Source organism: Capra hircus, chromosome 9, assembly GCF_001704415.2.
Source record: "Capra hircus breed San Clemente chromosome 9, ASM170441v1, whole genome shotgun sequence".
NCBI classification, from domain to species: Eukaryota; Metazoa; Chordata; class Mammalia; order Artiodactyla; family Bovidae; genus Capra; species Capra hircus.
This window is the reverse complement of record NC_030816.1, coordinates 10786951-10809329: the sequence shown is the minus strand read 5'-3', so window position 1 is coordinate 10809329 and position 22379 is coordinate 10786951. Positions and strand designations below refer to the sequence as shown.

Sequence of the window (22379 nt, the reverse complement as noted above, 5' to 3'; positions counted from 1 at the left end):
TCTTAAGCAAAATAGTAAAACTTATAAGTCTTAATAAATTCAAGTAAACTAGTATAATATGAAATTGAGAGATAATAGTCACCTTTGCTGCTATTGTTTAGTTGCCAAGTTGTGTCCAGCTCTTTTGTGATCCTATGCACTGCAGCCCACTAGGCTCCTCTGTCCATGGGATTTCCCAGGCAAGAATACTGACCTGGGTTGCCATTTCCTTCTCCAGGGGATCTTCCCAACCCAGGGATTGAACCTGCATCTCCTGCTTAGTAGGCAGATTCTTTACCGCTGAGCTTACCTGAAAGGCCCCATAGTTACCTTGAGTTTGCATTTATTCCATAGATACACAGTCATATTTGAAGAGGATTCTAAATTATAACAAATATGTTTTGTTCTGCTTTATTGACTATGCCAAAGCCTTTGACTGTGTGGACCACAACAAAGTCTGGAAAATTCCTAAAGAAATGGGAATACTAGACCACCTGACCTGCCTCTTGAGCAATCTGTATGTTCTTATCTGGCCATAATGATAGTAAGAGAATTTCATTTTCTAATGAGGTATCCACATCAAGTGTTTACAAATTTCTCATAAGGGTTCTGAGTACTGATAAATATTGCCAATTTAGGGGACATATTGTAAAGGATAGTACTTCTTGTTGGTGTGAACCAAATTTAGCATATTCATATTTTATAAATTTAATTTAAATAGTGCATATTACATGTGGCATTCTGCTTGCCAATAAGGATCACCTTTGACTGAAAAAATACAGGGCATTTTTAAAATCCCTATCTTTCTCCCCATTATAGGGAGAGTGTTTTTTTCTTCATAATAAATGCATCCCTCTGTACAAACAACTGAGTGTGTGTGTATTGTATTTCTGTGCATCCTAGAAGTGGGAAATGGCTAATTTCTCATTGTAAATGCTTGAAGTAAAATTTCTACTTTTTGAGAAATACAGAATTACTCCTAGTGTTTTCTTAGAATTAATAGACTTAATAGAAATTTATTAACACACTTTTGAAGGCTCATCAATATTATGTGACCACATGACTTTGTTTCCATGTGAATATTATTAATAGCTATACTATAAGCAGTGTTTGTGACCCACATTACCTTTTGCTTGTTAGTTAAATCTAGGTGGGGCACATCTGTAGGTTGTTTTCATGCACATTCATGAATACACACACACACTTTCTCTCTGTGGAAGATTTATAGAAACTTTGAAATTCATAGTCGTATGTCAACTTAAATGTTAGCTGTTGCTCTTTTTTATTAAAGTATAATTGGCATACACTAATTATATTTGTTTCAAGTATACTACATTCAGCATTTCTATGCATTCTGAAATGATCAGCACAATAAGGCTAGCTACCATCTAAGCCATTGCTATTATTAACTTTCATTATCAAGCATTTGATATGTTCTGGATGTAGGTGAGCACTTAAATATATTAACACACTTAATCTAAAGTGTGACTCTATCTCACTGCACCATATAGATCTCCTTGTTGTAGTTCTGTTTCCTTGGTTACAGGGAATGTTTTCTAGCAATTTCTGTAATACAAGAAATGATTACCAAAATAAATTTAGTGAACATCCAGCTTTTCATGTAGATACACAAAGAAGTAGAATAAAGATTTTCTTGCTTGTGATGAGAACTGTTAGCATTTACTCTCTTCGCAACTTTCATATGTAACATACGGTGGCACTGATTATGTTTATCTTGTTGTATATTATCTCTGTAGTACTTCTTTATCCTATAACTGGAAGTTTATATTTTTTGACTGCCTTCATCAAACTCCCCTTCACTCTTCCCCTGCCTCTGGTAACCACAAATCTGATCTCTGTTTCTCTGTGTCCATTTGTTTTGAAGTATATTTGACCTAAAACACTGTTAGTTCCCATTATACAATATAGTGATTGAATATTTCTATACATTTCAAAGAAGTCAGCACCTTAAGTCTATACAAAGATGTTATGTATTAATAACTATATTCCCCACAATACATTTCATGACTCATTTATTTGGCAACTGAAAGTTTGTTCCTCTCAATCCCTCTCACCTATTTCTCTCCTACCCTACAACCCTTCCCCTCTGGCAACCACCTGTTTATTCTCCATATCTATGATTCTGTTTCTATTTTGTTATGTTTGTTCATTTGGCTTGTTTTTTAGACTCTACATATAATCGTATAGTATTTGTCTTTCTCCGACTTTTTTCACTTAGCATAACAACCCCCTAGGATTATTCACATTGTCACCGATGACAAAGATTCACTCTTTCTTATGACTAAGTAATATCCCATTATAGGTAGATAGCTAGATACACACACAGACGCACACACACACATGCACGCACGCACGCATGCACGCACACACACACACACACACACACACACACACACACACCTTTATCTATTCATCTAGTGATTGGCAGTTACATTGCTTCCATATCTCAGCTATGCTGCAGTGAACATAGGGATGCATGTATCTTTTCTAATTAGTGTTTTCATTTTCTTTGGATAAATAACCTGGAGGAGTGGAATTGCTGGGTCACATGGTAGTTCTGTTTTTAATTTTTTGAAGAATCTCTATACTGTTCTCCATAGTGGCTGCACCGGTTTACCTTCCCTCACAGTGCATGAGGATTCCCTTTTCATCACATTCTCACCAGCACTTGTTATTTGTTGTCTTTTTGATAATAGACAGTCTTGCAGGTGTGAGGCAATATCTCATTGTGGTTTTGATTTTAATTTCCCTGACAATTAGGGATGTGGAGCGTCTTTTCACGTGTCTGATAGCTGTCTGTATGTCTTCTTTGGAAAAATGTCTACTCAAGTCCTCTGTCTCTTTTATAATCAAGTTGTTTGCTTATTTTTGGTTGAACTGTATGCGTTATTTGTGTATTTTGGTTATTAACCCCTAATTGGATTTCTTATTTTCCAATGTCTTCTCCTGTTCATTTTGTTGATAATTTCCTTCACTGTAAAAACTTTCTGGTTTGACATAGTCCCATTTGTTTTTGTTTCCCTTGTCTGAGGAAACATACTCCCCAAAATATTATTAAGGCCCATATCAAAGAGTATACTGCCTGTATTTTCTTCAAGAAGTTTTCTGATTTCAGGTCTTACATTTAAGTCTTTAATCCATTTTGAATTTATTATTATACATAATATGAGAAAGTCTAGTTTGCTTCTTTGACATGTAGCAGTTCAGTTTTCCTAACACCATTTATTGAAGAGGCTGTCTTTTTTCCCCTTTATTGTTACCTCCTTTGTTGTAAATTAATTGCCGTGTAAGTATGGATTCACTTTTTGGTAGTTCACTCTTAGTGTATGGAAACTCAACAGATTTCTGTATATTAATTCTGTATCCTGCAACTTTACTGAGCTATGATTTTAGTAGTTTAGTAGTTTCATTTTGGTGGCATCTTTAGGGTTTTCTATGTATGGTATCATGTCTTCTGCAAAGAGTGACAGTTTTAGTACTTCCTTTCCAATTTGGGTTCCTTTCATTTCTTTCCTGATTGTTTTTGTATGATTGTTGTGGCTAGGAGTTCCAATATTATACTGAGGAAATGTGGCAAGAATGGGGAATCTTTTCCTATTCCTGATCTTAGAGGAAAAGCTTTCAGATTTTCACTGTTGAATATTGTGTTAGCTGTGGGTTTGTCATATGTAGCCTTTATTATGTTAAGGTATATTCCCTCTATGTCCCCTTTGTTGAGAGTTTTTATCATAAATAATGTTGAAATCTGTCAGAAGTTTTTTTTCCACATCCATTGAGATGATCATATGATTTATCTTCTTCAAATTGTTGGTGTGATGTATCATACTGATTTGTAACTATTCCTGGGGTAAATCCCACCTGATCATGATCATTAATATATTGCTGGATTTTGTTTGCTAATATTTTCTTGAGGATTTTTGCATCTGCGTTCATCAGTGATATTGGCGGGCAGTTTTCTTTTTTGTGATATCTTTGTCTGATTTTGGATCAGGGTGATGCTGGCCCTGTAGAATGAGTTGGGAAGTGTCCTTCTTCTGCAGGTTTTTGAAATAGTTTCAGAAGGATAGGTGTTAACTCTTTAATAAATATTTGGTAGAATTCACCTGTGAACCCATGTATCTGCTCCTGGACCTCTGTTTGTTGGGAGTTTTTCTAATTACTGATTCAGTTTCACTACTGGTAACTGATCTCTTTTGTATTTTTTATTTTTTCTTGATTCAGTGTTGAGGAATTATCCATTTATCCTAGATTGTCTATTTTTTGCCATTTAATTGTTTGTAGGAATCTCTTATGATCCTTTGTGGTGGTGGTTATAACTTCTCCTTTTTCATTTCTGATTTTATTGATTTTTCCGTGATGAATCTGGCTAAAGGTTTATTTATTTTTTCAAAGAGACAGCTCTCAGTTTCATTGATCTTTTCTATTGTTTTGAATCTCTGTTTCATTTATTTCTGCTCTGATCTTTATGATTTCTTTCCTTATTCTAAACGTTTGTTTGATCTCCTTTTTATAGTTCTTTTACGTGTAAGGTTTTGTTGTATTTGAGTTTTTTTCATTTCCTGAGATAGGCGTGTGTTACTATAAAGCTTCCTCTTAGAATTGTTTTTGCTGCTTCCCATAGATTTTGAGTCACTGTATTTAATTTTCACTTGTCTCCACGTATTTTTTATTTCTTCAGTGATCCTTTATTTAGTAATGTGTTGTTCAGCCTCCATGGATTTGTGTTTTTTGAAGTTTTTTCATGTAGTTGATTTCTAGTTTCAACATTGTGTTTGGAAAAGGTCCTTGATATGATTTTAGTCTTCTTAAATTTACTGAGACTTCTTTTGTTGCCTAGCATATGATCTATCCTAGAGATTGTTCCATGTGCTCTTGAAAAGAATGTGTTTTCTACTACTTTTGGATGTAATGTTTATATATGTGTGTGCATAAACACTTAAATTTATATAAAATAAAAAATATGTATAAAGTCCATCTGATCTAATAATGTAATTTAAGGCCAGTGTCTCCTTATTGATTTTCTGTTTCGATCATCTGTCCAGTGATGTGAGGCCCCTGTGCCTTTTGTGTTACTGTCAGTTACTCCCTTTATGTCTGTTCAGATTTACTTTATGTATTTAGGTGCTCCTGTGTTGGTTGCATGGGGCTTCCCAGGTGGCGCACTGGTAAAGAATCTGCCTGCCAGTGTGGGAGACACAGGAGACTTGGATTTGATCCCTGGGTCAGGAAGATGCTCTGGAGTTGGAAATGGCAACCTACTCCAATATTCTTACCTGGAAAATTCCATGGACAAGAAAGCCTAGAGGGCTATAATCCATGGGCTCACAAAGAGTCGGACATGACTGAATGACTGAGCACACACACACACACACGTGTTGGATACATATATGTTTACAGTTGTCATATTTTCTTCATTAATCGATCCCTTGATTAGTATGTGCTATTTTTCCTTGTCTCTTATAACAGTGTTTATTTTCAAGTGTGTTTTGTCTCACATAAGTATTGCTACCCTGGCTTTTCATTTCTATTTACATAGAATACATTTTTCCATCCCCTCACTTTCAGTCTGTGTATCTTTATGTCTAAAGTAATTATTATTAATGTCAAATTTATGTTTATCAACCTTTTAAATGTCATCTGGAACTTTTGGTTTACTGAGTTCTCATATCATTTTTAAAGCTCTGAAAAAAATAGCTTCCAAATGAGTTTTGATAAAGTTTCTTCATGTTTAAAATAAATTTCCAGTAACATTCATGAATTCGAATGTGATGCTTGAGACGTGTATCACGTGACTGATACTAGAGGAATGCATTGGAGACTCTAAATGTTTAACTTAAAGTCATAGTATAGTTAAAAATAATCCCTCTTAGGCTTATTATTTAGGATGCCATCTGTAATCCCACTGTTGATCACTAAGAAAGTATGAACCTCTCAATGGAATGCTGACCTCAGAAGGGCTGAAAAGTTTTGATACTACAGAATCTCTCATATTCATCTTGAAAATAATTTTCATATGTTGTCACAATGTTTACAAGTGTAAAAGTCATATATTAAACTGAAAAACATCTGGTAATGTGAAACTTATGAAGAAGAAAATAGGTTTGAGTTTCTTTTTTCTAACCCTTAAACTTTCATTCAAGTTAATATGTTGCACAGTCAAACTATAGCCATTTTAAAGCTTCTGTTCATGCTCTGGTATTCTACACTGAAGTGATACATCAAATAAAGAGGATCAACAAAGTTCAATTAACTATGGTTTCTTCAGAATTGACAATTATAGTATAATGAAATCAACCAAAGCAAATGAAATAGTAATTCTGATAAAAAATCAGTTGAGTTCATCAGAATCATTTAGATCTAACTTAAGGTAAGTCTCTTGACCTCCCTTGCTCTCAGTTTTCCCATCTATGAAATAGGAAATTTGATCTAGAGGATCCCTAAGGTCACTTCCGGCTCTAAAGTTCCATGATAAAAATAGGTAACATTTATTTTTTAATTACAAATGGTCCAGAAAGGTACATAAAGCTAAAATTTCTTCAGTTAGTGCCTCACCCTGCTTGGACATTGGTGTGGTTGAAAGTTTCAGCTTTCTCTCTTATTTCTTCATATGCTGACCCCATGGACATCAATAGACCTTTTGGGAGAGGGTGAGTAAAGCTTTATCTGTAAACCTCTGTTTTGAGAGACTTCCATATCTTAATAATTGTCCTCACTTTGATCATTTGAAGCCTGGTATATCTTTTGTCCTTTCCTTTTCTTCTCTTTCATTTGTTCTGTGTCTGGTGCGACGTAGATTCTCTGGCTGCACTTTCCTCTGTTCCCTCCGAAGCGCAGATCACAGATCCGTTTGCACCAGAACCTACTCCTCCTGCTACAACTGCTGAAACTGCAGCTGCTGCAGCCTCTGCCTCAACTACCACAGCTGTCACTGCTGACGTCGATCTCTTTGGAGGTTAGTCAGTCACATCCCTCTTCTTTCATTTTCCTTGCAGGATTACTAAAATTACCATAGTATGAAGATGTTTAAAATATTTTACATGATAGAACAGTATGACACAACTTTTAAGTACTTTTTAAATGTTTATTCATATATATCTTTGCTCAGTTTGTCAACTTCATTTTGTTTTAGTGGTTTTAGAGCACAGGTTGCAATGCTTTGGACCTGTTTTATTTTCTATTTTTTTGCAAAGTTAGGATTTAAGTCACTATTAGGACTCTTGTCCCATCTATGGGCTCCAGCCCTGCAGTATCTATAAGGGTGGTCTCGGATCTTTCTATCCTCCCATATTTAGGATTGCGTTTTTGGAATTTCTTTTTAGATTTGTACTAGCTGAGAAGGAAAAAACTATTTGGGGAATATGGGAGGAGAAATTCTGGTCTAAGTTATTTTTTAAGTTTTAAGACAAAAAGTCCTCTAAAAGTTCAGACCTAGAGGTCTTTGAAAAGAGTTTAAGGACATCCGTTTTTGCAACCTTAAGCTTGTTCTTTGCAAGCAAAGATTTGGATTATCTTTGGCTTCAGAACTTTGAGAGATCACTGGAATCAGTACTTGCAAAGCTGATTGAAAACAGGTTTATAGCAGACTTTGAATGATAGTCTGAAAATATTTTATTCCATACAAATGTAAGTTCTGACAGAGTTGATTTACAGCTGTAAGCCTGAGTCAGATATCCTAGGCTCTGCCAGTATAACATGTCTGGACCCAATGAACCATCTGAAGCCACTTTATTTACATCTTCCCATCTTGAGTGGTGCTTATGTCCAAACCTGGAGAAGTGCTCATTTTAGATGTGTCCATTGAATAGTGTTACAATCATCATAGTTTCGTGTTTCTTCATTTCAACATAACATCTTTCCCAGGGCATTTTGAGAATATGGTAAAGAAATCAGAGGATGCAAAAAAAAAAAAGAAAAGAAATCAGAGGATGCAAACAATGTGGTGGGGGCAAGAGAGTTTTGGCAGGTTCTAGCAGAGTTTATAAATTCCCCTGGGAACATACGCTTACATACCATCATGTAACACTGCTGTGTGCCCCACTCTCTGAAGCTCGCCAACGGTGTCTAAGACAAGGAGTCCTCAGCTTGACACTGCATTGTTGCCTCTGTTTCATGTGAGGCAATTTGCTGCTGCCTTGCTGCACTGCCATGCTATTACAGGAAAAAATCTGCTTTTATTAAAAAAAAGTAGAAGGGATTTTCAGATTCTTAAATAATTTATTATAAAGAATTATTTGCCAGAGAAAGTTAGTTTTTCATCATGCCTTGATAACTTTTGAGACCAGAAATTAGAGTTTTAGTTTACATTTATAAAATAAACTTCTTCATCCCCTCCTTCTTCCCCCATGATTAATCTTGAGTATGGATGGTTTCTCATAGGCTTATGTTAACAGGAAAATTCAAGAAAAAATATGAGCAGGGTGGTAACAATTTTGTATGTAAACATTTCTGTTCCTTTAGCTATTCAGATTTTTGTTTTTCAGTCCATTAGAAGGAGCTTAATTGCCTATAAGAAGTCAATCAGCTCCATCTTGCTTCTCTCATGGTCCTCTAAAGCCTAAGATATTTCTTAGAAATATTCTTTGTCCCATTATGCTGTTTGTGTTGATCATTACTGCTTTGATGACATCCATCAAGCAGAAGAATCTGTATGTTTGGAAATATTTTTATGATGTCATTCTTTCTCCTGCAGTACAAGTTTAAAAGGTCAGTACTGTAGCAAATCATATTACTTAATGCCAAAGAATGGAAGCTCTTCTCTAATTTCACCAATATCCTTTCTAGTCATCTGGCTGGAGGCTGAGATGAGTATCTCTGCAAATCTCATTACAATTATTTTTGCTAATCTTTGTAATTCTATAAACCATCTCCTGGTCACTGGTAGCTGTAAAATCCCTAACCTTTATGTTCATAAATTTATGTGTTTCACTGTATGTTTTATGTTAGTAGTTTTCAGTGATATTCCCTGGTTTCTTTCATATTCTTTTTGGATTTAAAAGAAATCATCTAGAGGTAGGACTTTAAATTAAAATTCAAACTAAAATCTCTCCGGTGATGTGTGGCCATTTAAAATAAATGTATCTTTAAAATGGGCAAGTGGTAGAACTTGATTAATAAGAGCATCAGTTATTTCATGTATATGACTTTAAAATATGCCCCTATGAGGTTTTATGTAACATGGCTAGCAGGATTAAATAGACTTTGGAAATAGGATTAATGCATTTTAAAATGACTAATTTTTAAAATTTCAGGAATATGAAATATTAAACATTAAAATTTTCTGTGCATTTTAGCCTTATATTTTCATTACAGATTTGAAAAATAGGGACTATCTGTTATTTTGAAATACTCAGATTGATACCTACATAGTGTTTTAGTCATTTCAGTGTAAGTCATTAAAAACATTTTTTAAGAAACATTATATTTGCTAAATGCTTTATTGTTTTAAAAGGAACTTTGAAAAAAATAAAATCTGTCTTCTCTGGTCAGGCAGAACAGGACTGCAAGGCAGTGTTGTGCTTTAAAAAATTAATAAAACAAATATTAAGAGAAAACACAAAATTTTTTAAAACATTCTGTTTTTCATTGATGTAAACTTTAGTAACAACAGTGTATTAGTGTTTGTTTTTTTTTTAACAACACAGTGTTTTTCTAAGCAGTGCAATGCTAAATTGATGCTAATTCCTCTTGCATTTGCCAGGATACCCTTTCAGTCAACTGTGTTAATTTGTGAGCATCCTGCATGAAGATGGTAGGCTGCAAGCACAGAACCAAGTGGCTGGAAAACCAAAGAACTTGCTTCCCAAGCCTGACTTCATTTGTACAGGCTGCTTAACAAACTAAGTTAATTAACCTTCCTTAAAATCAATACTTAAGTATAAGCCCTTACAACTAGACTTAATGGAAGAACGTTATAATCTGAGACCTCTGGGAAAGAAAATGAAATGCTGGTGACTTTTGGGCTCAAGATGTTGAGAATGATTGAAACCTTTGAGCCACGTATGTGATTTAAAGATGGCTTATGTGGCTGGAGAAGACAGGGAAGGATAGTTCAGCCTGGGGAGGACAAGAGCAGTAAGAAATTTTCACATAGGAAGTCAGGCACATGATAAAAATTTAGGGGGAAATTCTTCCTGTGTTGCCAGAAGGAAGAGAAGGCTAGTCTGCACAATGTCTGAGAGACTGGTTTTCTGGGTAAGACTGGACCAAGTCCATAACTGTAGAAAAGCAGGAACACACATTTCCTAGAAATAGCAGGGGTTGGTAATTGGCGGAATGTAGACAGGAACTGTGAGTGGGTAACAGTGGAAAGAGAACTAGATTGGAGGTGGTTTTAGCTTTCAATGCTGGAAGGATAATGGTGCCATCGATTATGAAAGAAACCTGGGTAGCTAAGAAGTTTATTGTCTTTTTAGAAAACAACATCATAATTGTTTTATTATCTCTCACAGTCTCACAGTCTTGGGGGTCTGCTGAGCTCAGCTGGACAGTTATCTCTCAGGGTTCCCGGCATGGCTACAGTCATACAGTGGCTGTGGGGTTGGGATCATCCAGACTCATTCATTCACGTCTCCATCTCCTGTGCTGGGAGGACTTAAAAGCCATGGGCTGGAGCAGCTGGGGGTCCTTGGTTTAAGAGCAGTTTTGACAGTAGTAGAGGAGTTAAGTTTATGTTTAGTTTCAGAGAAGCATTAAAAGGAGATGTCTTGCTGAGAGGGGAAAAATAAAAAACCACCTTTCCTGAAGATATAGCTGTAAATATGGGTTTCATCTGCTTACACAGAAGTGATCATTAAAGAGGCACACCCGTGAATACTTGTTTGAACTCATGACTGACGTAGAAAGAAAGAAAGAAAGTGAAATCGCTCAGTCGTGTCCGACTCTGTGATCCCGTGGACTGTAGCCTACCAGGCTCCTCTGTCCACGGGATTTTCCAGGCAAGAGTACTGGAGTGGGTTGCTTCAGGGGACCTTCCTGACCCAGGGATCGAACCCGGGTCTCTCCCGCATTGTAGGCAGACGCTTTACCATCTGAGCCACCAGGGAAGCCAAAAGCGCTGATGTAACTGATACTTAATTCAATACTACAAGGAGGGGACAGTATAGTAGAAAGTGGCACAGTTCATCACAGTAGAGTGGTTAACCACACAGACTTCAGTCATACAGTTTACGGCCAATCCTGACTCCACCATTTGCCAAACCTTGGGCAAATCCTCAGAGTTTACAAGTTTCCATTCTCTTATCTACAAAGTGGAGAAGATAGAACTTACATCCCAAGAGAGCTGTAGGAATTAAATGTAATAATTTCAATGAAATATTTACCTAGTGACTGGCACACAAATAGTGACTGCTATTACTGTTTCTGTTGCTTCCAATCACACTATCCTCAGTTCCAGATTTTATAAGACTAGAAAGAAAACAGACCTGACTCATGGCAAAATATTTTCAGCAGTCCATGGGATTGCAGAGTCGGGCATGACTTAGTGACTGAACAATAACAAACCTTCTCTTAGACCGTTGGCCCCAGTTCTTAGTGCTTTCATGTTGCCCTAAGTCTTCTGTGATAGTATCTTTAACATGGCATCTGGGGAGGCTGTCTGTCCTATCCCCAAGTGTTTTTCTCCTATGCCATTGTTATTACTCACCATCTCCCTTGACTGACCTTTACCAGAATGTATTCCCTCAGTGTAGCTGTGAGAAGCAATCAAATCAAACTGTAACATATGATTGTCCTTTGTCTATTCCAGCGATATTGGTATTTTTGTAAAGAACCTTTTAACCCACGTGGGTCTCTAATGTTTAACATTTGTTAATGCTGGGTTTCAGGATGTTACCATAGTGTGTCTCATACTCAGATCCATTTGAAACACTCTGGGTTAAACTGAGAAACAAGTGTCCTGACTGTAGGATTTCCTACCGCTTAATAGACCAGGTAAATCTCGGAGAAAGGGGAAATACTGGGTAGCATTTTGTTTGACAAATTCTTTTTAATGGCTGGAGGAGCAATGTTCTAGGGAACGCTGGTAAGTATTGCAGAAGGCAGCAGTTTAGGATATAAGCCTAGCAGGTAAGTGGCAGGTACTTTTTGGTCCCCACTTTCCAAGAATTTCTTCTAGGCAGGTCATATTTATGATAACTTCATTCCTTTTGTACTTTGGAATGAAAGGGTTTCTTTGAAAACTCCAGGTAAAACTAATTGTACCATAATTAACATGGTGTGTTGACAGAAACACATTTGGGATCCTTTGCACACATCAGCCATTTATAAATTGGGCATTTATAAATGGAGGCTGCCTGTATGTTAATGGATCTACTGTATAGTATCATTATTTACTATAAACAGTTACATACTTGTAGTTTCAAAACATGAAACTATATTTTTAGTTCATGGAAAACAGGTAATTTTCCACATAACTAGAACAATGCAGTATTTGAAAATAGCCATAAATTTAAGTCAAAATAAAGACATTATGGCATCATCTCCTAATTTTTTTTCTTTAGTTCTTTAAAGCAGATCCTTAGTTGTGTCTGAAAATGTTTCTCAGGGATAATGAAAGTTTAACTTATGAATATTTATATATGTGATGTTAACAGTGCGATTTTGCCTAGACTATAAAAGAAAATTTAAATTTAAATGGTTTATGTCATTTTATATTTAATTTTATTGGCATTAAAGAGGACATCCATGCTTGCTAGATACCATGAGTCAGAGACATCATAGTAACATAGTATATAAATAATGAAAGCTCAATGTCTCAAACTGCCTAAGAAAGTAATTTTTGTGTTTTAATTTTCACATCCATTACTTTCTAGTGATGCATAAAACATGCTTCTTAGAGCCCTTATACAATGAGAATCCTGTTACCCTTTGGATCCTCACAGGTCTCAGAGGCTCCACACTGCACCACTTTGCATGTAACCAACATGAAGGGGCGCCAGGAGTCATTGTTCTGTGACTGCCAATAGTGCATGGGCTGTAAAAATGCATTTTAAGAATTCATGTTGTATAAGGGAGCCTTCTTTGCAGTTTAACTTGGTTCTTTTACTATATTTTTCTTCTCTTTTTATCCCTTTCATTTCTTTTGTTTTAAAACCTGCACCCAAGATGCCTTTGCAGCTTCTCCCGGGGAGGCCCCTACAGCATCCGAAGGGGCCACTGCGCCGGCCCCCCCAACCCCCGTAGCAGCGGCACTTGATGCTTGTTCAGGAAATGGTGGGTTTCCAACCCTGAGCCCGTCTGTTGTCGTTTTGTCCTGATGTGAAACCCCCGTAGCTAGACATGGCCCTCTGTGTTTCTAATTTTACTTTCTTCCGAGCATAAAAGATCACTCCTCCTAAGAATGAAGAATGCTGACACTTAAAACATTAAGAAAACGAAGGGCATACTTACCAAAATTGACAATTTCTCAAGATTGACAATTTTTGTCACTGCAAGTATGCTGCCTTAATGTTTTTGTTCCCTCTAATGCTTACTGATGGACTTCCCTGTTGGCTTAGTGGTAAAGAATCTGCCTGAAATGCAGGAGATGTGGGTTCGATTCCTGGGTTGAGAAGATCCCTTGGAGAAGGAAATGGCAACCCACTCTAGTATTCTTGCCTGGGAAACCCCATGGACAGAGGAGCCTGATGGGCTATAATCCATGGGGTTGTAAAGAGTCTGAGACGACTTAGCAACTCAACAGCAACCATAAATGCTATCAATGTATTGTACTCCTTTTGTAACACTGAATTCCAGTATATAGGCATGTTTTCATGAATCTTCCAAGCTACCAAGTTGACCAGATTAAGTGAGCATTAAAAAAATAACAGTCTCCAATCCTAGACTGTAGTCTAATCTGACAAATACTTGTTAAGCGTTTCAATTTCTGTTTTCTGAATTCGTGGTACCTGCTAGGTTTTCTTTTCTCTTTAGAAGAACATGCTAATCACTGACCCCCACTAGTAGGGTACTAGCTGAAAGCAAGCAGCCTAATGCCTAGCCAGCAGCTAATGCCTAGCAAGCAGCCTAAAGCCTAGCTAGCTTGGGAATATCTGTGCCAGGTGTCTTGGTCCCTGTAGTTATAACGCTGCTCTCTTGCCTGTTTCCTTACTGATGCTGTGTGTGTGTCTCCACTTTCCTTTCCCCAAGACCCCTTTGCCCCGTCTGAAGGTAGTGCAGAGGCTGCACCTGAGCTGGACCTCTTTGCAATGAAGCCACCTGAGACCAGTGTTCCTGTAGTTACCCCTACAGCTAGCACAGCCCCTCCGGTTCCCGCCACTGCTCCTTCTCCTGCTCCCGCCGTCGCAGCTGCCACCGCTGCCACTACCGCTGCCACCGCCGCCGCCGCCACCACTGCCACCACTTCCGCCACCACCACCTCCGCTCCTCCTGCTCTAGATATCTTTGGTGGTAATTTTTTTGTTGTCATTGTCGATGTCATTGAACTCTTGCCACCCGGTGGATTGTATTCCGGTCCTTGCGGTGTCCTGCATATGCAACTCTTGACTGCATGATGTCTGTGTCATGAAATGGTTCTCCAGCAACCATTTGCAGCTCGTTTCAGAACTCTTCCAAAAGTGCTCACCGCAACTGGAAAGAGGCGGTTTCTGGCGGGTCCGTCCCATTGAGTAAAGGCATGTATGTTCTTGGTCTTAGATTTGTTTGAGTCTGCTCCTGAAGTCGCCCCCGCGCCTAAGCCAGAAGCTGCTCCTAGCATAGACCTGTTTGGGACAGGTAAAGCCAAAGCCCCCTTTCTTTACGTGAGTTTGCCTCGATGATTTCATGCAAAAGCCCTTTGTCCACCCCTGTGATAATGCACTTGTTAGATTTCTGACTGTGATTTCAGCTCTCTACTCACTTCTGCTTGGTTTTGGTTTGTTTCACTCTGGGAAGATGCTTTCTCCTCTCCACCACAAGGGGCCTCTCCTGTGCCTGAGAGCTCTCTCACTGCTGACCTCCTATCCGGTGAGTGTTTCTGCCAAGGTCAAGCCTTCCGAGATGTTTTAGTGGTGGGGGTGAGGGTTATGTGTGGAAAGACAAATGCAAAAATATGAGGGTTGTCTTGAGTTCCTTTACACTCAAAATTCACTTAAAAATCTCATTTTTGGTCCATCCCCAATTGATGACCCCCTGTATTTCAAATCTGCTACCAACTGGAAAGAGAAAAACTCTTTTTCACACTACATCCTGTGACCTCAGGGGGTCAAGTTTTATTTTCTTCAGTGAAATATGTATTTTTAAATCTGTTGGCTTTTACTTAACTGTTAAGCCTGTCCAACTTAAGAGGATAGATCTTCCTGCTATTCAACATGAAATCTCAGGAAGCTATTTGTCGAGGCTCAGGGCTTCATTTTCCTTTGGGTGACGTGCCCTTTGTCCTGTTATGTGCTTTGCTCCAGTGGATACGTTTGTAGCACCATCTCCTGCAACCACTGCCTCGCCAGCAAAAGTGGATTCTTCAGGTGTGATAGACCTTTTTGGGGGTGCGTATCTCTCCACCTTCAACACTCACAAAATCCTTCCCCCACCCCAGAATAGTTTTGAGATCTTATACTTCATTTTTTTTTCTTTTGACTGTGAAGTTATTTTCATCTTTTAAATGTGAACTTAGGTTTTTAAGATCTTTCCATTTCTTTGTCATCATCATCTTCATCCTTATCAGCTCATCCTATTTTTTAGTGCATGTCCTAACAAAACCAGATGATTTTTCTTTTGCAGTCTTGTGTTTTTAACTTTTCATTCATCCTCATGTAGAATCAACTGATTGGAATTTCCTGCTACTGCTCTTCCTTGGTGATCCTGATCTGTCAGCTAAATCAACGTTTCCAAGTTCTTTAAAGCAATATAAACATAGATAATTTGGAATTGAAAAAAGATAAGCCAGTCAGAATTGAAAGCATAAGCTCTAGATGTATTGCATTATTCCATAGTGTTTATTTATGTTGAGTTTAATGTTCCTAAATCCTCCCAGAGAACTAGAAGATGTTTCACTGACTTAAATGCATTTTTCTTTTCCTGTATGCTATTGGAAGAAAGGCAGATGTACTGAGTTAACTCTAGAACTACTCATTTGTATGATACATTCAGTGTCTTCTGTTAGCAGTAAATTTATTGGGGAAAGTCCACGTTTGGAGTGATTTCTTTATGGATTTCCATAAATGTGTATGCTGTGGGCTAAAATACCATCCTTAGCAAGTGAAACCCACATTGAATAGTTAGGATACATTGACGCTTTATGGTGAGTGTCATGAAAGGAATATGAGAGGTACAAAGGTGTCACACTTTGTGACATTCAGAGGCTCAAAACCTGTGGCAAAATCATTAAACTTTGATACAAGCAGGGCAGCTGCTGCCTGAATTCAGTTTGTTAAATTTTGTTTAGTAGAGTTCTAATGGGAGGGGATTCTTTGCTTTGAGCAAAAAGCTTTAAAACTTTGATCCTGTTTTGACAGATTATAGGATTTAGCCCGTTAAAAAAGAAGAAAAATAATTTTCTTACTCTTACAAAGAGGTGTTAATTTTTAAGTATCCTAGAACTCTTCTTCTGAGAGAATGAACTGGTCAGGGCATAATTCAATCCATTCAGTCATTTCACATATCCACAGGAGACAAGCTTACCACAGAGTGTCATGTCTGTGCATTTCTCAGCCAATCACTTCCCTTACTTACTGTTTACACTCTTTTACTTTTTTGCTGCATAATGGATAATGGGTAGATGCATTCGGAAGTAGTGCTTCTGAACCCCAACCTGCACCTCAGGCTGCTTCTAGCTCGTCAGCATCGGCAGACCTACTAGCTGGTAATTAATTGCATTAAAATAAAATAGTATTTTATGAAAGTTAAGTTTGGATATATTTTTATAAGTAACAGATAATATATAAATTTCAAGGTGCATGTCTTCTTTTCCTTTTAGACATGAAATTGAAAATAAGACATTGTATAATACAAAGTTGATTATTTCCCTGGAGTTGATGAAATTGGTCTTAAAATCACAGTTATATGCAAGCCACCCCTGCAGCTCATTAGATGCTCTTAGTATGCCTTACTTTCAGTTAGCATGTTTTTTATTAAAGAAATAATATGCTTAATTCAGCAATTTTTATCTTGTATTGCCCCCTCCTTTTTTTAAAGGAATTTGTGGGAAAGGTACCATGATATTTGACAGTTAAGTCTGAAATATGTGAATACTCTTAAGAGAAGCTTTTCTACATTTCCACCATTGGTTAGATTTTTTTCCCCTCTTTTTTTTAATTGGAATATAATTGCTTTACAGTGCTTTTTGAGTGAATAAAATTATATGTAAATACAAAAGGAAATGCTATAAAAATATAGCGTAACTAAATGTTAAAAATGACTTTTAGAGATCTTACCAAAAATTAAGGAGCATCTCAAAATTGGGAAGAAAGCACTATCAAAAATTAGTATATGAGTTCTTGTTCCTCGCGATGTTTCTGCCTCGCTGTGCGAGACCGGTGGCTCTGCTCCCGCCCATTGCATGTTGGGAACGGCAGTTCGTCAGACTGGCCACGTCGCCATAAGATGCCGGCACTCGTGTGGTAAGTTCAGGTCTGTTATGCCTTCGCACGAGCCACTGTGTTCCACGATGACAGGCGTGGCATACTCTGGTCCCCGTTAGGCATGAGCAACAGGCTCTCGGAGTGACTAAGGAAAATAAACCGAAAACCTACGACCTCTCCCGGGCTTGCGCTCTCGCCGAGGCTTGTGCTGCTCACGGACCGGCTGTCTTCGTTCCTCTTCTCCCCACTCCAAAAGTTTGAGCTTCCTGTTGACAGGCCCCTGGGCAAACAGTGTGTGAGATGGGACGGTCGTCAGTGGACAAGCGAGATGTCTACTGTCACCTAGCCAAGGAGAAAGGCTGGCGCGCCCGCAGTGCCTTCAAGCTGTTACAGCTTGACGAGGAATTCCAGCCCTTCCAAGGCGTGACGCGGGCGATTGACCTGTGTGCGGCCCCAGGCAGCTGGAGCCAAGCGCTGAGCCAGAAGATTGGGGGCCAGGGTTCTGGCCGTGTGGTGGCTGTGGACCTTCAGACAATGGCTCCACTACCAGGTGTGTTACAGATCCAAGGGGATATCACCCAGCTGTCCACTGCCAAGAAGATCATCCAGCACTTTGAAGACTGCCCCACGGACCTAGTGGTGTGTGACGGGGCTCCTGATGTAACCGGCCTCCATGATGTTGATGAGTATATGCAGGCCCAGCTCCCCCTAGCTGCTCTGAACCTTGCTATGCACGTCTTGAAGCCAGGGGGCTGCTTTGTGGCCAAGATCTTCTGAGGCCGGGATGTGACACGGATCTACAGCCAGCTGCATGTTTTCTCCAGCGTGCTGTGTGCCAAGCCCAGGAGCAGCCGAAATTCCAGCATCGAGGCCTTTGCTGTCTGTAAGGGTTACGACCCCCCTGAGGGCTCCCTGCTGGACCTGACCAAACCCTTGCTGGATCACTGTTTGGATTTCAACCAATTGGATGGCCCCAGCTACATCATTGTGCCATTTGTGATCTCTGGGGACCTGAGCGCCTATGATTCAGACTGTAGTTACCAACGGGACCTAGAGGACAGCTCAGAATACAAGTGCACTCCACCTAGGCAGCCCCCCATCTCACCACCCTACCAGGAGGCGTGCACATTGAAGAAGAACGGGCAGCTGACCAAGGACAAGGAGATCCGCCCCCAGGACTGCCCCATGAGCACAGTGGACAGGAGGCCCCAGTCCCTGGCTGCTCCACAGCGCCGCACCCTGCAGCCCTCTGAGGTGGAAGACAGTGGAGTGAATTATTCCTCCTAACGTGTTAAGTTAGCCGACAGTCTGATAAGGACTTGGGAAGCTGTTTGCTGTCAAGAAAACCAGAACTTGAGTTGATGAACTTGTTTTCAAGTATCTCCTCAACCGGTCTAACCGTACAAACTCCCAAGTGGGAACCTCCAGCAGCTGCCACAAATAGGAGGAAAGAAACATCCCAGAATGTCCATCTTCACCACAGAGGGGATTCTTGAGTGGGGTCTTGCTTCTTCTCTAAACCTTTCCAGCCATGGGTCCTGAATATGTCCAGAACGCACCCTGAACAAGCAGGGTTCTTAACCTTGGGTAGAAGGCAGGGGTAGCTGTGAACTTGATGGAGGGAAACACTACATTTTTATTTTCACTAACTTAAATTTTAGCTTTACTCCAAAATCTGAATGCTGGCAGCAAATCAGAATTGTAAAATTACTTTGACAGTAGTAAAAGCAGTGTCTGCAACTTTTCCACCAAAAGAGGTCACAGTTACTTGTTTAATGTTATGTTATAGTTGTGGACATCTTGAAATACTGTTCACATTGGTCACTACTTTAAATAAGATCTTTTAAAAAAAATTTGTCTTTTTGATTAAAAGATAATTGCTTTTCAGAATTTTGTGATTTTCTGACATATATCAACAGGGGTCAGCCATAGGTGGGGTCAGCCATAGGTGCGCCAAGGTCCCCTCCCTCCCAGCTCCCTCCACATCGCACCCTTGTCACAGGAATTGTCACAGCACCCCTGTTTGACTTCCCTGGGTAATACAGCAGGTTCCTGTTGGCTGTCTATTTCACATGTGGTATTGTAGGTTTCCATATTGCTCTCTGCATACCTCTCACCCTGTCCCTCCCCTGCTTCCCCATGTCCATGGGTCTGTTCTCTGTGTCTGTTTCTCCATTGCTTCCCTGAAAGTGAATTCATCAGTACCATCTTTTTGGATTCCATATATGTTTGTATCCATATGATGTTTGTATTTTTCTTTCTGGCTTGCTTCACTGTGCTATGGGCTCTAGGTTCGTCCACCTTTTTGGAACTGACTCAAATGTGTTTCTTTTTATGGCTGATGGTATTCCATTGTATCTATGTACCACAGCCTCTTTTCCCATTCATCTGTGAACAGACATCTAGGTTGCTTCCATGTTCTAGCTATTGTAAATAGTGCCGCAGTGAACATTGGGGTATATGTGTCTTTTTCAGTTTTAGTTCCTTCAGGGTGTATGCTTAGGAGTGGGGTTGCTGAGTCATATGGTGGTTTTATTCCTAGCTTTTTAAGGGATCTCCATACTGTCTTCCATAGTGGCTGTATCAGTTTACATTCCTACCAGCAGTGCAAGAGGGTTCCCTTTTCTCCACATGCTCTCTGGCATGCATTGTTTGTAGACTTTTTGACGATGGCCATTCTAACTGGTGTGAGGTGGTATCTCATTGTAGTTTTCATTTGCGTTTCTCTAATGGTGAGTGATGTTGAGCATCTTTTCATGTGTTTCTTCGTCATCTGTGTGTCGTCTTTGGAGAAATGCCTTTTTAGTTCTTTTTCCCACTCTTTGCTTGAGCTGTGTTTTTCTGATTTTGAGTTGTATGAGCTGCTTCTATATTTGAAAAATTAATTCTTTGTCAGTTGTTTCATTTACTTTTATTTCTCCCATCCTGTTCAGTTCAGTTGCTCAGTTGTGTCCAACTCTTTGAGACCCCATGGAAGCATGCCAGGCTTCCCAGCCCATCACCAACTCCTGGAGCTTGCTCAAACTCATGTCCATCAAGTCGGCGATGCCATCCAACCATCTCATCCTCTGTCATCCCCTTCTCCTCCTGCTCTCAATCTTTCCTAGTATCAGATCTTTTCCAGTGAGTCAGTTCTTCGCATCAGGTGGCCAAAGTATTGGAGTTTCAGCTTCAGCATTAGTCCTTCCAATGAATATTTAGTACTTATTTCCTTTAGGACTGACCGGTTTGATCTCCTTACAGTCCAAAGGATCCTCGAGAGTCTTCTCCAACACCACAGTTAAAAAGCATCAATTCTTCGGCCCTCAGCTTTCTTTATAGTCCAGCCCTCACATCCATACATGACTACTGGAGAGATCATAGCTTTGACTAGATGGGCCTTTGTTGGCAAAGTAATGTCTCTGCTTTTTAATATGCTGTCTAGGTTGGCCATAGCTTTTCTTCTCCCATTCTGAGGGTTGTCTTTTCACATTGTTTTTAGTGAATAAGATCTTATAACTTGATGTACTAATAAAAAAATTAATATATTGTAGCAACCCCCCAAAAAATTTGTGTGTAATTTAAAATTCAAAGACTAAATGTATAATGTCTTGAAAGGACACATATCCCAGAAAAACTAGTTGTTATTAATTTAATTTACTTCTAGAGCTATGACATAATTGCAATTCCAGAATTGAACTGTGAATAAAATATCACCTTAGTCTTCTCCTTGAGTAAAAATTTCAGGTTCTATTTGGTGTACCTAGTGTGGTGAAACTAGAGAACATTCTAGAAGAGGCAACTTCTTTGTCCAAGGAGAACAGGCTAACAGAATAAATCTCTCCAAGACATTGAGGTTGCTTGTGGGATACAGGTATCACCCACATCTCAGACAGAGTCTGGCTGGAAACTTGAGAATTATTATAACAAATAAAATGTTATTTCACCCAGTGAAGAGTAAAACCGTCAAATTCCTCCCATGAGATACCAACTGAAGATACAGATGTTTGAAAGATGGAGACAGTTTCCTGGATGGCCGTGTAAAAATGGACTATTAAAGGAGGTTAGGTATGTTGAGGGATATGCCTAACTTCTGAGGTTGACATCAAACAGGGAAAGCATTTTCTTCCATAAGAGACAATTCTCGGATGACAGCACCATAATCTGTATTAGCATAGGTCTGTGCCTGTTCCTAGTTGTAATTCCACAGGTTTGGGAGAATAACATCCTGCAGTAGGAGGGAGACCTTTCATAGTTTTGCATTTTCTGTTAACCATATGGCACAGGTAGCTTTTCAGGGCCACAGAAGTCCTTGAACTGATTTAAACTATAAAAACTTTCAGTGTGCAATTAATAACAGTTCCCACTAACTGGTATGGTCTATAGAGGACCAATTATTTCATTTCTGGGGGTCAGAAACAGAACAGGCAGAAGGTTCTCAGGCTGTTATTAGAAATATTGACTCTCTCAGATTGATTTTAGTAAATGGACTTAATACCTGTACCACTGAGAATAAAGGAAATGACAGCATCTTTAACATAATAGAGCACATGTGAGTGTGGGGAAATGTGTGTGGGAGTGTATTTATCTACCAAACATTTTAACGTGGTCCTCCCTTGACCCAAGTGATGTGTGTAGATGATGACTGTCAGTTTTGCTATGTCTCTATTAATAGAACTGCATTAAGTGTGTAGGCCATTCCCCTGTAGAGAGATACATTCAAAAGACTGATCATCTTTGATAAAAGGCAGTATGTCTGCAGCTGGTGATTTATGTAGGACAGCTCAAACATGTCTACGGGACATCTGAGACATATATATATAGGCAGGAAGCCTAGTAGTTATTACTTTATTTTCAGTTGCGCAGACTTTCTTAATATGATTCAGAACCAAAGAGAATGAAAAAGTC

The 22379-nt window shown here is 39.0% G+C and overlaps 1 protein-coding gene and 1 pseudogene across 7 annotated transcripts in view; both read left to right on the top strand.

Annotated features, from left to right (window-relative positions):
- The window catches only part of SNAP91 (synaptosome associated protein 91), a 170285-nt gene that overhangs the window by 111677 nt on the left and 36229 nt on the right, over positions 1-22379 (top strand). For 4 of the 7 annotated variants that reach the window (XM_018052935.1, XM_018052934.1, XM_018052936.1 and 1 more), the window contains 8 exons: positions 6633-6647; positions 6794-6952; positions 13102-13209; positions 14125-14385; positions 14632-14709; positions 14869-14940; positions 15375-15458; positions 16691-16774. In XM_018052935.1, coding sequence (XP_017908424.1) covers positions 6633-6647; positions 6794-6952; positions 13102-13209; positions 14125-14385; positions 14632-14709; positions 14869-14940; positions 15375-15458; positions 16691-16774 — 861 coding nt within the window. The remainder of the gene's footprint in view (positions 1-6632; positions 6648-6793; positions 6953-13101; positions 13210-14124; positions 14386-14631; positions 14710-14868; positions 14941-15374; positions 15459-16690; positions 16775-22379) is intronic. The other 3 variants (XM_018052938.1, XM_018052940.1, XM_018052939.1) reach the window with 3 other exon arrangements.
- Positions 17793-18779, top strand: LOC102183792 (annotated as a pseudogene).